Source organism: Mya arenaria, chromosome 3 (genome assembly GCF_026914265.1).
Source record: "Mya arenaria isolate MELC-2E11 chromosome 3, ASM2691426v1".
NCBI classification, from domain to species: domain Eukaryota; kingdom Metazoa; phylum Mollusca; class Bivalvia; order Myida; family Myidae; genus Mya; species Mya arenaria.
Window position 1 is genome coordinate 22,439,012 of NC_069124.1, and position 17,131 is coordinate 22,456,142.

The 17,131-nt window shown below is 36.1% G+C and overlaps 1 protein-coding gene across 2 annotated transcripts; it reads right to left on the minus strand.

Moving 5' to 3' along the window:
• Positions 1-799: 799 nt before the first annotated feature.
• On the minus strand, positions 800-13,587 carry LOC128227788 (uncharacterized). Of its 2 annotated transcripts, none has more exons than XM_052938637.1 (15): positions 13,447-13,587; positions 10,943-10,965; positions 9,173-9,277; positions 8,651-8,749; positions 7,867-7,968; positions 6,786-6,884; positions 5,311-5,412; positions 5,097-5,188; positions 4,222-4,597; positions 3,592-3,783; positions 3,213-3,327; positions 2,930-3,119; positions 2,549-2,688; positions 2,028-2,182; positions 800-1,453 (listed from the first exon to the last, which is right to left on the minus strand). In XM_052938637.1, exons 2-15 carry the CDS (start codon positions 10,952-10,954, stop codon positions 1,088-1,090), a joined length of 2,145 nt encoding a protein of 714 aa, XP_052794597.1. In that variant the 5' UTR covers positions 10,955-10,965; positions 13,447-13,587; the 3' UTR covers positions 800-1,087. The 2 variants fall into 2 exon arrangements, with proteins under 2 accessions (XP_052794597.1, XP_052794598.1); XM_052938638.1 differs by lacking the exon at positions 13,447-13,587 and adding an exon at positions 13,185-13,359.
• Positions 13,588-17,131: the final 3,544 nt, after the last annotated feature.

Consider the following 17,131-nt stretch of genomic DNA (forward strand, 5'->3'; position numbering starts at 1 on the left):
TTAGAGTAACTTTCGGTTTTGTTGCATTTTGTAATTGCGATAAAAGCTTTTAGGGGGCTTAAAAATGTAAAATGGTAGGAGAAGTCATGGGACTAATGGGACTTTAGAGACTAAGGGAAACATACTAGCAGTGAAAAAACGTGTTTCATATATGTTAATACAACTTGGAAGTTTATCACCCCATTTTAGATAACAAGCAGTTTTGCTGTAGTTGACAATTTATTTAATATATAAACAAACATCTACAATAGTATTTTATACATCATTATATATATTATATATATATATATGTGTGATCAGGAATTGAGTTGGCCTGCTCATTTCAACTTAAATAAAGTAATTATGCATTTGATTAAGTTCCCTTTATGCCTAAGAAGAATATGTAACAAACAGAAAATAAATAAAATGTATCACATAAAAACTTGCACAGAATAATATTACAAACAAGAGTGATTGTATTTTTACTCCATTTGAATGCACAAATCCATTTCAATGTGATGGTAAATCATGGCCAAACATTTACTTTTTCTACAAACTTTTTACTATTGAGACGAACATTTCAGTTATTTTTTACCGCATATGTACACTATGACAATGATACATATCCTTAAAATACAACATCTAAGCATTGTTAGCCAATAAAAGGGAGGTCATTTGATGCGTAAGAAAGATATCTCCACTTAAAATATGAGCTCACAAATTAACATTATTTGACTTGAAATTATATACAAATTGACCTTGGCTTTGAATGAATGTTTTCTTGATCACATGTGAATGTTTAGGACTACCTACTACAAACTAGAACATATTTCATTTATTCACAGTGTATTCCTCATGTAACAATTAACAACAGTGTTTCAATAAAGGGATACTTGCCAAAATCGGAAGTATTATGACGTAACGCTAAAGTCAGTCCTTCTGCAACAAACAGATTGCACTCTTAACCTGGATCCGTTCGGTTCTGTGTCAATATTATACTTACTTACACAGTAATATACAAATTGACAGATAAATGTAACTGTCAATAACTTTTTTTAAATGGCATATCACAAATGTTTTCTGAACTTATATGGTAAATGGGTCAATCTCAGTAGTCAACATATAAAAATTCAGGACGTTTGTCAATGGTATCAGAACGCGGCTTTGGCAACGGTAGAGGTGGTATCGTCTGCGTTGGCGGGGGAGACGTTGTTGGTGGCGGAATTGGCGATATGATTGGTGACGGAGTTCTTTGCGATGGTGGTTTTGGTGGAGGGGTCATCTTAACCCGTAGGCGAGTTACCTCCTCCGTTTCAATACCTTTTTTCTGCGATATGATGGCATGGCAGTAAGCCTCGTCTGGATCATATATGCCTTGATTTAGGGTTAGAGTGTACGGTTGGAAGCTATTTCTACATGGAAAGAATTGTATTTTTCTCTCTCTCCCATCCGAGTTCTCCAGACTTGCATTTCCCTTAATAAAAATACATAAAGCCATGTTAAATACAATGGAAATAACATTGGCGAGTCCAATCGGAACACCTCGGCCATTATCAAACATTATCCGAAGCTTTCCGGAGAAGGCCGAGTCGTCACGATTGGGACGAGCCATCAGTCAAACATTCAGCTTGTATAAAATAAAATCAAACAACGAAAGATGTTTGATATTAGCTGACAAAATTACGTGATTCACTTCATACGTAAGAAATTACTTATGCTGCAAAAGAACTGCATACATGTATATATTTTACAATTAAGGGCAAAAGTTGAAGTCGATACTTATTTAGACTAGTCTTCAACTTGGTTTGTGTACTGTCGGTTATTTTACTTAACCCTGTGTAGTATCTAAATTCACTATTTGAAACTACAATAACACTTTCTTTTTTAGACGCCAGGATTGGAAGAACAGTGTTTTGGTATCACTGGACGTCAGTAATTTGCGATAAACGAGTATTAACATATTTTGCGAGGCTAAGAAAACCACTAAAGAATCATGCGCTCAAGATAGACTGTACTTTGTATTTCGATCGATCATGCTCTGTCCTTACCTCAACCGTAACGTAAAACGTATCTGAGGGGCACATCATAAAGGAACCAGTTTCCATTTGGTTCTGAGCTGCGAAACCCTTTTCGACCCACGAATCTAACCTCTTCTGGCTTTTACTGGCTACATTACACTCCACTATCATAACGTGCTTTAAACCTGCAACAAGTATACTGTCTTTCAGATGTCTTGAATCAAACACCGAGAATAATATTGTCTTGTGTATTACTAGTAAGATAATTAGGGTGATTTTTCGCATTTTATAAAAACTAACATACGGATTCAAGAGATCTAGTTAAGAATTGCCGAGAGCTTAGCGCAAGAATGCCTTCTATTGTGATATTCTGTAACAACAATCTTACCCTAAGCTTGCAATACATTCACCAGTGAAACTTTAAGAGAATACCGTAAAAATTATTTGGACTCAAAACAAATTCTGTTTTTAATTCATTTCGTCTGCATCATTAGGATAAGTTTTTATACGTTCACTCATAACTATATTACTTTCATCTTCTTTAAGACTACCTTGATCGTCCTCAATAACCTTTTTGACAACAGCGAAGAAGGACGCAGGTTTCTTCTTTTTTAATGTATCGCATATTGCTTTCTGTAGTTCCAGCTTGTCTGTTTCTGCCTCAACCTTCAGTTTCCACGTGGCAACAAAACTAAAAAGAGCATGTATATATTTTCATAGATAGTATTCATGGCGTAATCGTCTTGAAATAAGATGATTTTAATAATTTTGAAACATCACGTATAACTAGTGTAAAACATAGGTTTGTTTTTAACAATTTCAGAAAACCCGTTTGGAATAACCTCTCATAGAAAATCCTTTATACTATATTTATTCTTAAATACCAGATTAACCCCCTAGTCAGACAACAAGTTTAAATACAAAATATATACATGCTGAAGTGAGATATTTCAACGATCAGGCTCCCTGAGATTGTCTGGGGTGGCACGTCTATGATCTCAAGGGCATCCTCCTCATTAGAAAGAGACCTTTCATTTAAAGCTGCAATAACTAGTTCATCATCACCTTCAAGATCTCTGTCCATGGGTATTTGCAAAGTGATTCCTTTCTTTGGTTGATTTCCTGTTACAAAAGAGTAATGTTAGAAAATTTCAATAGGCATTTAAAGTCAGCATTTAAATCGACACGCAATCCTTGAAAGACATTTCAACATACCGTCTATAAGTATTTGATACACATCCGTTAGAATATTTGCATTGATAGACTGCTCTTTAGCGACTTCATTTTCAGAAATGTGAACCATATCATCCTCTGTATTTGTCTCGTACACCTATATCATATAATTCCAAAAAACTAGGAACAAATTACTTTTTAATATCAATAAGATATCATGAATACACCGAATTAAACTATACTTAACTTTCAACTGTATTTTTTTCTCAGATTGAAAAGGTTTATCCGTGCAAAAACAATAACTTCATGACACCTTTAAAATACAATTTTCAAACAAAATTTAACTTATTTTAATGTCCAAAAGAAATGAGATTAGTGTGAAAAATGTTCAACGTTTTTGCAAAAACATAGTACTTTATACCTTCAGACTCAAAGAAGTTTCTTCTTCGAATGCCCCTTTTGGTATGTCTAGGGAGAAATGCTCATTCATTTCAGACTTTATCATAGCCTTGTCTTCTCCAATGCAACACGTTTCCCTTTTCGCACGAACGTAGACTGCACATACACAAGTAGTCTCCGGAATCAGTTTGACTTCTAAAGGACAATATTTCGTCTGAAATATTATCCATTAACTTTACCAGTGTATTAAATAGTAGTTGTCGTTGTAGTAGTAGTAGTAGTAGTAGTAGTAGTAGTAGTAGTAGTAGTAGTAGTAGTAGTAGTAGTAGTAGTAGTAGTAGTAGTAGTAGTAGTAGTAGTAGTAGTAGTAGTAGTAGTAGTGGTGGTAGTAGAAATAGTAGTAAAAGTAGTAGTTGTAGTAGTAGTGTAGTAGTAGTAGTAGTAGTAGTAGTAGTAGTAGTAGTAGTAGTAGTAGTAGTAGTAGTAGTAGTAGAAGTAGTAGTAGTAGTGGTAGTAGTAGTAGTAGTAGTAGTAGTAGTAGTAGTAGTAGTAGTAGTAGTAGACAAAGAAGAAGAAGAAGAGCAGATAAAATATCACAAAGTCTGAAACAAATAAAAATGCATTTTAGAGTAGAGAGAGTGATTTAACATACAGCATCGTTCGAGTCGTTACTAGCCTCGTCTATTTGTACTGCATCTACCCTCTTTGGCTTGAAATTACAGTTTATGAACCGTATCAGCACCTCCTCTTTGTCACTTGGCAATTTGTAAATAGGCAGATAAATCTTGGCATGACAGTCTCTGTTGACATCATAGATACGAATGTGAAACACATCGCTGAAAATTGACTCTTCTATGTTGTCTTGAAGAGTAACTGTTGCATTTTCAGCCCTTTCCCTTCGACAATAAAACCCGGTGGGGAAACTGCCTGGCAAATCGATGTGTTCAATAAGAACACCCACTCGATCAACTCTATATGGTCTTGAAACCATTCTCTTAGTAAGTTTCATTCCTTTTGCCATAACGTAACTGTAATGAATATAGCAAAATACGGAAATAAACTACAATATCTTTGTGTTGTTGTTTTCATTTATTATTTTACGGACGAAAGAACAAGTGTAAGGGGTAATTACTAATTGATATGTTTTGAATATATTTTAATACATTTAATAACGAATATACATTATACTACTGAAGCTGTCTCTGTAGTTAGCAGTATATAGGTTTTACCAGTATTTATTTAGACTTGTACAATTTCTCACAACACAAATACAAGTGGATACAAGAAAATAAAGTATAAGATCGAACATATTGAGACAAACACTTGCAATTTAGAGTTGAGAAGTAAGCAAATTGCTTTTTCTAAATCTCTATTATGTACATCATTCATACATTAATCAATAAATAATACCGGTAATGAAGTAATGTATAAAATAAAACAGTAAATAGTCATTATAGTGATTATACCTAAACAAAAGTTGTTGTTGTTTTTTAAGCATTATATATTTCGTTTTGTTGTAACACGTACCCTGAATCCATAGCCAGCAACAAGGTCGCATAAACCTGAAGACTGTCTTTAATCACATTGTTTCTTGCAACTTCTTCAGCTTTCTTACCGTCCTGCTCAGGGGAAAACATCGTATTTTAACAAATGTATACGTGTTTTTAAAGAAATGAAATGTAATACATTCAGTAAATAAACTGTTTGTTACAAGGTATTGCTAGTTTTTACTGATGCGAACCCTATTAAGCACGTTTGTTTTCGCTCCCACGATCAGCAATGCTTCCATCGATTCCTGTGCTCCAGTCTGCAATGCCGTGTGCAAAGGTGTGTCGCCATTTACCTTTCGAAGAAAGTAACCAATGGAATAATTACATGGTGTTTTTACTACTGCATGCCCTTTTCTAAGCATCCCATGGGCCGGTCATTCAATTGGACAGTCTATAAAGAACCTTTTTTGAAGATGCTGAATTTTAATTTTTTGTAACTTTTAAAGTGTATTAATCAGATCCAATTCACTGATATAAACTAGGCGTTTTCCAAAACTTGCTCTCTCATAAACAAGCAGTTTTCCGAACTTGCTATCTCGACTAGACATTTTTCCAAACTTGCTTTTTCAACTAGGCGTTTTATCCAAACTTTTTCTCTCAACTAGGCATACACCTGGACTTGCTCTCTCAACTACTTATACCTAAACGTGCTCTCTTAACTAGGCATATACCCAAACTTGCTCTCTCTACTAGGCATATACCCAAACATGCTATCTCTACTAGGCATATAACCAAACTTGCTCTCTCAACTAGGCATTTTTCCAAACCTGCTTTCTGAACTAGGCGTTTATTTCCAAACTTGCTCTCTCAACTCGGCATACACCTGGACTTGATCTCTCAACTACTTATACCTAAACATGCTCTCTCTACTAGGCATATACCCAAACATGCTCTCTCAACTAATTATACCTAAACATGCTTTCTCAACTAGGCATACACCTGGACTTGCTCTCTCAACTACTTATACCTAAACATGCTCTCTCTACTAGGCATATACCCAAACATGCTCTCTCAACTACTTATACCTAAACATGCTCTCTCTACTAGGCATATACCCAAACATGCTCTCTCAACTACTTATACCATACCTAAACATGCTCTCTCTACAAGGCATATACCCAAACATGCTCTCTCAACTACTTATACCTAAACATGCTCTCTCAACTCGGCATATTTTCCATACTTGCTCTCTCAACTAGGCATTTTTCTAATTTTGCTCTCTCAAATGGGCATTTTTCCAATCTTGCTGTCTAAACTAGGCATTTTTCCAAACTTGATCTGTGCTTGTTAGTTTCTCTTTTAAGAGACAAGTCTTAATAACTCGGTCGTAAAACAGGAATGTGTTTATGTATTGGATTATTGGTTTAATTTACAATATAAAGTTATCAAAAGTACCAGTTTGAGGTTTTATGTAGACGTGTTTTGAATGTCTATTAGAAAGGAAATTGGATCTATTTGATATTTATGGTACAAGGAGCGTAAACTTCCTATATCTTAATAATCCCCTTATCAGCAAAGCCTCGTACACATTGACAGTATTGTGTCCAAACATACTTAAAATCATCATAACCTCCTTCATTGTAAGTTTGATATTACTGTGTTCCATTTCACTCAATATACGCTTGTAATCTGAGGTTTTAATGTATTGTAACCAGTGTATGTATACCTTGTTTGCAATATTTTCATCCATGCCTAGCTCGACAAGCGTCTCAATGTCTTCCATTGACTGACCTTGAACTGCTTTGTGGAGAGGGGTCTCGCCTTCCTGATAAAAACACACATATTCATTAAGACTTTACATTATCGACTGGCAATACATTAAAGATTTACTCTTACTCCCAAATAACATTTCCCGCAATGAATACAAGAGATTAAATTAACCAAGAAGAATGAATACCTGTCGAAAGCAGTGGTTCTTATTTCTACTATATGAGACGATTGTAGATCGTAGTAAATCTTAAAGCACTCACCAATCATTTAATATCTTTTGCATTTTCAGCTATTAAATAAACGGTTACAGTCGTGTTATCAGTAATTGATATTTTCCATAAATGCATTATTTAGTAAGAAGTTAAAGGTTTATCACTCAAAATTCGTGTTTGTTATACATGTGTTTGTATTGATTTTGAAAAACTGTCGATTTAAATTAAACCTCTCACAGCTTCTTTTTTATTTTACATTTCTTTTCATTCTTATGACACTTTTATGGCTACTGCCAAACTTATTATTTATGAATAAGCAGTTATTCAACTGGAATTAATGAGAAGCTATTATGCACCTATTCAAGTATTTGCATTTACAAACTCAATGGATAGAATCACTATCGAGATGTCTGATTTATTCAAAAGCTCCTAAAGAAAGGTCGCAAGCTCATCTATTTTATCCGTATTGGTTCGTGCTGTTTGAATCATTTCTATAAGGTTTTACTAAGGGCTTTTTATATATAGGCATAATATGATTTAAGAAACGCATTAATAAAATGTCTATATGATCATGTTGTTTGTTTTTTTACCTCCTTTTCATATATCATGTTTTTAAATAATTATACAAAAGAATACTATATCATCATATCACAATAGAAGAGTCATTATGGTGTCATTCAAAATTATAATTCGTTCAAAAATAATACAATGAATCTAATGTCTAAAATGCATTAATACATCTTTTCATCCTAATGATGGATGGCTTACCTTATGTTTGGGTTAACACTACCCATATAATGCAGTATATTATTTCTAAAAACATACGCTATTGTAGGGATTTAGATCAGCCCCTGTCGACTGTAGATACCGTACAACGTCTAAATATCCGTATTTCGCCGCATAGTGCATTGCCGTATTCCCGCCAGCCTGAAATGTTATTCGTTTTACATTATAGTTAGATGACATGAAAATAATTCTTAATGAATAAGAATAAGCGAGGTGAGTGAATGACTGACTTAAAATACAACCTCATAGACTGATACATTGACAACGCAAAATCTGACGCAGGGGATGTGTATCGGATGAGTGGCAGTAGGCGGTCCTTTAAACACCGGGGAAATTGAAATTCTTAATGACTAAGGCTAGTACTTAATGATTGCCTATCTGCAATTTCATTGGCTGAAGATGTTGCTTGTATTCCGATTGTTTATGATCTATTGAAGGGAAGGTCATATAAGTTCATATAAAAAAGGCTTAAGTCTGTTTAGGGGCGATATTAGCGGCCATGTGAGTGGGGAATATCACAGGCGGCAGTTGCGTTGACATGACCCACTCTATAGCCATACCCTCTCCTTGAAAAATTAGTAAAATAAATATTCAAGACCAAAATGATTTGGAACATGATCATCTATCACAAAACCCTATATATCGCCATATGGTGTGTCCATAGAGGGGGTCATGTCAACGCACCTGCCGCCTGTGGGGAATACAGATAAAACAGTATCATTCTCAATAACAAAATAAATCTATAAAAGTATACATTAAAGTCTATGTATAGAATTGATGCGAAATCAAACGTAGGTCTTAAGCGAAAATAAAGGCATGATACCTTGTTTTGTTGGTTCACCGACGCGCCAGCCTGAACCATATTCTTGATAATTTCTAGTTTTCCTCTCCTGGCAGCAAGATGAATTGGGTTGTCTCCCCTCTGATACAAAATGAATTATATGTTAATTACGTTCGTTAACATATGATTGTTCTGATACTAAAGCAATGTTAGATTCTTTCGAAGTGTTGATGTACATGAAATGAAATATGTACAACAGAACAATTTTTGTCAAAGCATGGCATATTTAAAAAATCAAGAACGCTTGGCTCGATATCGCTTAGCTCGATTTCCTCGTTGGCTCGAACTTGAAGTAAAAAGGACATTATTTTTTTTACCCTATTTAAGCATTCTCGCTTGGTTCGATATTCGCAAGGCTCAAAGTTTTTTTGGCCGGTCCCTGGAATATCGAGCCAACGGGTTTCAACTGTATATCAAATATATATATATATAGTGTTTAATACAAAAAAACAAGCCACTAATATACTACACTTATCTTCCGAATTTACAGCATTCTGTTATTACATTGTCAAGGGAGAAGTCGATATTTCCCGGCTCAACATCCAGGAGTTCCACCACCTCCTCATCACTGCTGTCCAGCAGCTTGTCGATCAACCTCCGGCCTCTTTCCTACAACACCACAACACATATGGTGACAATAAATTACTAGATTTTTATCAACGCCCGCCCCCTCTTCCCCCCTTCCGTTAAATTGTATTTACTTAAATAAAAAAGAATTAGTGTCTGTGTTTGCGTACCGGTCCGGTACTGTGCGGGAACGACGTTATGCACATACCTACGCTGTCGATGTAGAACATTCACATGTAAAAATGTGTTGCAATCTAGTTCGTGGTTGGACTAGGAAAACACGTGTATATGGTCCCTTGTGCAATACGAAAGAACATAAACACATATGCAATGGTGTAACAGTCATCTAACTTTTTTTTTAAATGTCACCCATTCCCTATTTAAAAAAGAATTCGGATGGAAATCTAATAATTAATTTATATTGGCCTATTGGGTATATTAAAATTAATACAAACATATGAACAGTCAACGTCAGATATTGGGAGATTGCGAAAAACTTTGTGCATTCGTAACTACCCGCAGGGACGTAGCTTCTTATAGGCCGCATAGGCCGTGGTCTATAAAACGTTAAATGTATTATGGCCAATAAACAAATAGAAATACGGGACATATACATTTGATTATGGAGCAGACTATTAAACCCGGCTTACACATCATTTATAGGAAAGCAACGCCTATGACCCGTACCCAGACCCGAATATTATGGCGGGTCCGTGGTCTAGTGATAACACAATCTAAACCTATCAATCTAGGGGTGGCAGGTTCGATTCCCCGTCGCATCACTAAAAAATACTAATCGTCTTCCAGGAGTGACGTTAAATGGAGGTCCTGTGTGACAGTGCTACAAACAGGTGCACGTTAAAGAACCAGGGTAGATCTAACCAGGGTTACATTCTGTCTATGAACTATGCTCCAAAACCCTACAATCTTTTCGGAGCACTCGCAGAATGGGAAAGGCCCGAGTGCGAGTATAAATAACCTTACCCATCCAACCCTGACCCGTACAAAGTAAAAGTTGCACTCAGCATAGAAACATGAAGGCTCGCATTAACACTGTCAGAACGTGTTTTTTTTCGTGTTTTTACGTGTCGTCACTCACGTGTTCTAATTTGTATGTGATAAATGTAAACTCGCTTTGAATTAGCATAACACTCTTCGTGATGGCTAGACCATTTAAAGCTGCACTCCCACAGATTGAACGTGTTGACAACTTTTTTTTATTCTTTGTCTTGGAACGAGCTAATTTTTGCGAAAAACCATGGAAACCAGTTATATAAGACTGCTGACAAAAATTAGATCGCATATTTTTATATTTGAGTTCAAATGTTTTATGCATTTTTCTTAAACCGTTAGTAACGGTCTAAGCCATAAAACATTATTTTTTGAACGGAAATATGCAAATTTGCAATCTGGTTTTTGTCAGCAATCTTTTATCATTGGTTTGTAGATAATTACGCAATCATTTGCTCTTTCCAAGACAAAAAAATAAAAAAGTTGTAAAAATGGTATATCTATGAGAGTGCAGCTTTAACTATGATGAACTAATGATGAACAATTAGTAATAGTTTCTAAGCATAATTTACAAAAATAGCACTTTAATGACATGTTGAATATTAGAAAATTGCTTAAGGCTTTTGCCTAGGTTCAAAACAATTCCATGAGCATCATACTCTGTAAAGGAATGCTTATTAACCAAACAATACGCACCGCTGGATGCATAGTCACTGGATCTGAAATGAAATGTGAAATATGAAGGTTTTTTCATAAACATCAAATGCATGGGTTGTGGGAACCATATTTTAATTGAAACAGCTTATGTGGTATTTCGTTTAGTTATGCAGATAGGATATAAAAACAGTTGAACGGTTAAAAATTATTCATTATATCATACACATAATAATGCTTTAAATTATGTAATACAGTCAAAACTCCCTGTGTCGAAGTCGTTGGGACTTCTTCAATACATGTACTTCGAGATAACGAACATTCGTTATAACAGTTGATATATGTTGCATACATCTGCATCGAGATTACGCACATTCGATTACAAGCAAACTTTCCCATACATTATGTGGATTTAAAGAAAAACCTTTTAAGAGCAAGACATGTTATTGACTTTTTACTCAAAAATGATTACCGTAGAAAAAAACACTCTCTTTTTTGTACTAAGTAAAATTGGCAACAAGAAATCAGATTTTAAGCTTGGCCAAAATAAATTCCCCTTTTACCATATACACAGGAATGAAATAGTATATGTACATGAAAAAGTACTGGGTCATTTTCGAGAAACTTGGGCCAGATGTAAAAGTTTTTCAATACAAATATATATATATATATAAAACAAGGTATTTAATGTCAGATTTATAGATTTAAATTGAGGGGTGAGTGCGAAACGATTCTTAGTGACCTTGAATAAAGAAGAAGATAGAACCTTTTCGCTTTCACCCCTCCAAATGATAGTTCAACAACTACTTCTCTCGTTTTAGAATTTTGTTCAGAGTGGGGGTTTTCATCATAAACTTCTATTGAGATAAAAAATATACATTAAAGCATTCACCCGGAAGCCTCCAGTTTTCTTTTAATGAATTCTACATAGCTCTTTTTTAAATGTTTAACTACTCTGTGCTATTTCTATTCAAATCATTAATGAGATTTCGAATGAGGCATTGAATCTCCAATCTGCGCAGTAAGAAATCATTGTTTGTAAATTGTAGTTAAAGCAAACAGCACATCGGCTTCTAGCTGGGGCGCCTATTCTAATATCTTTAAAAGAAGTCTTAAAAATGATAATGTTTTGCATAATATCTTTCGCAATGCGGCAAGATTGAATGCGTATTGTATTTCATATCTTAAAAGACGTATTCATAATAAAATATTTACACCCCAATTTCCATTCCTTAAATAAACTGCCTTTCGGCAATTGCGTTCATCAATCGATGAACGCAACATCATCGGATATGTTCAGATCGTAACTCATTGCATAACAATATACATGAGCACTATTGATCTTGTTATTGTTTGTATTGTGTCAGCAGCTCCCGTGAAACATAAATCAACATTTTTAAAAGTGTTCATTTATTATATTTTAAATGTATTTATGCCATAAGTATTTCAATTTTACGTTTTAAAGTGATTTCAAGTGGTTGATCTTTTCCCGCGTTATTGTGACGTCATTTGAAAAAATGTTCCCGGTTACAGTCGGGTCGTTCTATTTACAGAATCGGTAAGAACGGATTACTGAAAGGTTTTCTTAAATGAAATGAAGTATTTTTTAACAATTCTTGAATGAAATAATGAACTATTGGTGTAAATATAAGGAATGAATTGCGGGATTGATGTCATTATCGGGGATATGAACGCAATTGGGTTTGTCAAAGTACGCGTGGAGTCATTCGGGCTCCACCAACATTGACGTGTCATTATCGGGAATATGAACGCAATTGGGTTGGCCAAAGTACGCGTGGAGTCCTTCGGACTCCACCCACATTGACCAACCCAATTGCGTTCATACCCCGATAATTACATCAACCCCGCAATTCATTCCTTAAATGACGTCATTATATATATATACTATTCATTATATAATTAAGGTAATTATTCTTGACATTATAAAGCGAGGTTTTTTGTTATTCAAAATAAATTACAAGCTTAAGACTGTTTAAGACTTAAAAAGAATATAAAATATATGCTCATCTGATACGAAAGAAATTGAACTCGTTTACTAAAACCGATCAGCTCACCAAAGCTCAATTTTAGAATTGCCACATTGAATGACCCCGCATTTAATATCCGCCCTATATGAATCTTAATATTCCATGTAAAAATATGTCACAAAATATGCATGGCTTTATTGCACAAGGTGGGCGGCTTATTCTGACCCTGTGACGCCACATCATACTCCATAATGGTATCAATAATGTTAGAATGACGTTAATGAACGATTTTTTACCATAAATTCCATAACTCGATGTTAGGAAGACTTTTATAAATGAAATATTTCACCATTAATTCCATAACGCGATGTTAGAATGACATAAATAAACTATTTTCACCGTTATAATGTCTTTAAATAAATGAAATATTTCACCATTAATTCCAAAACGCGATGTTAGAAAGACTTTAATAAATGAACTATTTCACCATTAATTCCATAGCGCGATGTTAGAATGACGTTAATAAATTAAATATTTCACCACTAAATCGTCACGTACCTTGATAATAATGCCAAGTTTAGTTATATACATCGGACATGTTGATAACGTGCACTCTGATGCATGAAGCCACACTCGACTAGCACCTTGTGAAATTATCGCAGATTCAATTTGCGCATTTTGACTTGAGTCGAATTTAACCGCCCGAATCAAGAAGGCAGTACCAATAATCGATATGCGCCAATTGTAATAATTATATACAAAATAAGGCTGAGGCTACAAAGTGTGTTTTGTCGTGTAAGTCTTGGGTCTTGTGATAACTTAATAGCTTATTTTTAATACAAGCTTTAAAAGATGCACTCTTACTCACAGATAAGATTTACCACAATTAATAATATTGTTTACATATTCCAAAAAGGATGAATTAATGTCAAGAACAATGGTTTTTATGATGAGTACCGAGTTTAATTTGAAATTTAAAAAAAAAAATTCTCTATTTTGCAGAGAAAATATCAATCATTTATGATATTTTCACTGTTGTTATTTCACTGATAAAACTCCATATTTCATCGAAAAGCACGAAATATCATCTTTTATTTAATATATTAAAGGCAACACGAATATCACATGTCCTTTGTTTTAGATGAGGCTGGAACAAAACAAGGTGTATTCAATTGTTTGTGCATGTTTTGTTTGATCATATACATATTTATACATGATCGTTCAGATATATCATTCGGCGTATTCTGTTCAAGCAATCACGATATTTTGTAAATAAGTTTAACATTCAGCAGAAATACCATATCAATTTGAAGATATCTCGGAGGCTTCAGGATTCAAGCATTACACACTTATCTGATAAAGATTTTTGTGTTTGTGTTATGCCGTTGGTTGGTTTGCTAGTACGTTTATTAATTGCGCTATGCCGATGGTTGGTTTCTAAGCACGTTTTGATATTGTGTTATGCCGGTGGTTGGTTTCTAAACACGTATTGATGTTGCGTTATGCCTGAGGTTGGTTTGCTAGCACGTTTTGCTCTTGCGTTATGCCGGTGGTTGGTTTCTAAGCACGTATTGATATTACGTTATGCCGGTGGTTGGTTTCTAAGCACGTATTGATGTTGCGTTATGCCGGTGGTTGGTTTCTAAACACGTATTGATGTTGCGTTATGCCTGAGGTTGGTTTGCTAGCACGTTTTGATATTGCGTTATGCCGGTGGTTGGTTTCTAAGCACGTATTGATATTACGTTATGCCGGTGGTTGGTTTCTAAGCACGTATTGATATTGCGTTATGCCGGTGGTTGGTTTCTAAGCACGTATTGATATTGTGTTATGCCGGTGGTTGGTTTCTATGCACGTATTGATATTGCGTTATGCCGGTAGTTGGTTTCTACGCACGTTTTGATATTACGTCATGCCTATGGTTGGTTTCTAAGCACGTATTGATATTGTGTTATGCCGGTGGTTGGTTTCTAAGCACGTTTTGTTATTGCGTTATGCCGGTGGTTGGTTTGCTAGCACGTTTTGTTATTGCGGTATGCCGGTGGTTGGTTTGCTAGCACGTTTTGCTCTTGACTTATGCAGACGGGCGATTTGGTAGTACGTTAAGTAATTGCGTTATGCCGGTGTTTGGTTTGTAGACACGTTCAGTAATTGCCTAATGCCTGTGTTTGATTTGCTAGCACGTTTAGTAATTACGTTATGCCGGTGGTTGGTTTCTTAGCACGTATTGATATTGCGTTATGCCGGTGGTTGGTTTCTAAGCACGTATTGATATTGCGTTATGCCGCTGGTTGGTTTCTAAGCACGTATTGATATTGCGTTATGCCGCTGGTTGGTTTCTAAGCACGTATTGATACTGCGTTATGCCGGTTGTTGGTTTCTATGCACGTATTGATATTGCGTTATGCCGGTGGTTAGTTTTTAAGCACGTATTGATATTGCGTTATGCCGATGGTTGATTTCTAAGCACTTATTGATATTGCGTTATGCCGGTGGTTGGTTTCTAAGCACGTTTTGTTATTGCGTTTTGCCGGTGGTTGGTTTGCTAGCACGTTTTGCTCTTGACTTATGCAGACGGGCGTTTTGGTAGTACGTTAACTAATTGCGTTATGTCGGTGGTTGGTTTGCTAGCACGTTTAGTAATTGCGTTATGCCGGTGTTTTGTTTGCTAGCACGTGAAGTAACTGCGTTATGCCGGTGGTTGGTTTGTAGGCACGTTCAGTAATTGCCTAATGCCTGTGTTTGATTTGCTAGCACGTTTTGTAATTTCGTTATGCCGGTGGTTGGATTGCAGGCAGGTTCAGTAATTACGTTATGCCGGTGGTTGGTTTCTTAGCACGTATTGATATTGCGTTATGCCGGTGGTTGGTTTCTATGCACGTATTGATATTGCGTTATGCCGGTGGTTGGTTTCTAAGCACGTATTGATATTGCGTTATGCCGGTGGTTGGTTTCTTAGCAAATATTGATATTGTGTCATGCCGGTGGTTGATTTCTAAGCACGTTTTGATATTGCGTTATGCCGGTGGTTGGTTTTTAAGCACGTATTGATATTGCGTTATGCCGGTGGTTGGTTTCTAAGCACGTCTTGATATTGCGTTATGCCGGTGGTTGGTTTGCTAGCACGTTTAGTAATTGCGTTATGCCGGTGTTTGGTTTGCTAGCACGTTAAGTAACTGCGTTATACCGGTGGTTGGTTTACAGGCACGTTCAGTAATTGCGTAATGCATGTGTTTGGTTTGCTAGCAGATTTAGTAATTGCGGTATGCCGGTGGTTGGATTGCAGGCACGTTCAGTAATTGCGTTGTGCCATTGTTTGGTTTGCTATCACGTTTAGTAATTGCGTTATGCACGTGGTTGGTTTGCAGGCACGTTTAGTAATAGCGTTTGCAGCTACGTTTAGTAATTGCGTTATGCCAACGGGTGGTTTGCATGCACGTTTAGTAATTGTGTTTTGCCAGTGGTTGGTTTGCTACCACGTTGAGTAATTGCGTTATGCCGGTGTTTGGTTTGCAGGCATGTTCAGTAATTGCGCTATGTAGCTGTTTGGTTTGCAGGCACGTTCAGTAATTGCATTATGCCGTTGGTTGGTTTGCTTGCACGTTTAGTAATCGTTTTATGCCGTTGTTTGGTTTGCAGGCACGTTCAGTAATTGCGTTATGCCGGTGGTTGGTTTGCTAGCACGTTTAATAATTGCGTTCTGTAATTGCATTATGCCGGTGGTTGGTTTGCTAGCACGTTTAGTAGTTGCGTTATGCCGGTGTTTGGCTTGCTGGCACGTTTACTAATTGCGTTATGCCGACGGGTGGTTTGCAGGCACGTTCAGTAATTGCATTATGCCGTTGGTTGGTTTGCTTGCACGTTTAGTAATCGTTTTATGCCGTTGTTTGGTTTGCAGGCACGTTCAGTAATTGCGTTATGCCGGTGGTTGGTTTGCTAGCACGTTTAATAATTGCGTTCTGTAATTGCATTATGCCGGTGGTTGGTTTGCTAGCACGTTTAGTAGTTGCGTTATGCCGGTGTTTGGCTTGCTGGCACGTTTAGTAATTGCGTTATACCGACGGGTGGTTTTCAGGCGCGTTTAGTAATTGCGTTTTGCCGGCGGAAGTTTTGCATGTACGTTTTGTTATTGCGTTATTCCAGTGGTTGGTTTGCTAGCACGTTTACAAATCGCGTTATGCCGACGTTAAGTTATTGCGTTATTCTGGCAAACACAATAGCAAAACGTGCTTGCAAGCCAACC

Bases quoted from the DNA above. Each gene is read 5' to 3' on its own strand.
- LOC128227788 (XM_052938637.1), bottom strand. The intron at 8,750-9,172 runs GTAATAACAGAA...ATTTTGTATCAG, and splicing joins TCGACTTCTCCCTTGACAAT to AGGGGAGACAACCCAATTCA. The intron at 3,120-3,212 runs GTATGTTGAAAT...CTTTTGTAACAG, and splicing joins GTATCAAATACTTATAGACG to GAAATCAACCAAAGAAAGGA.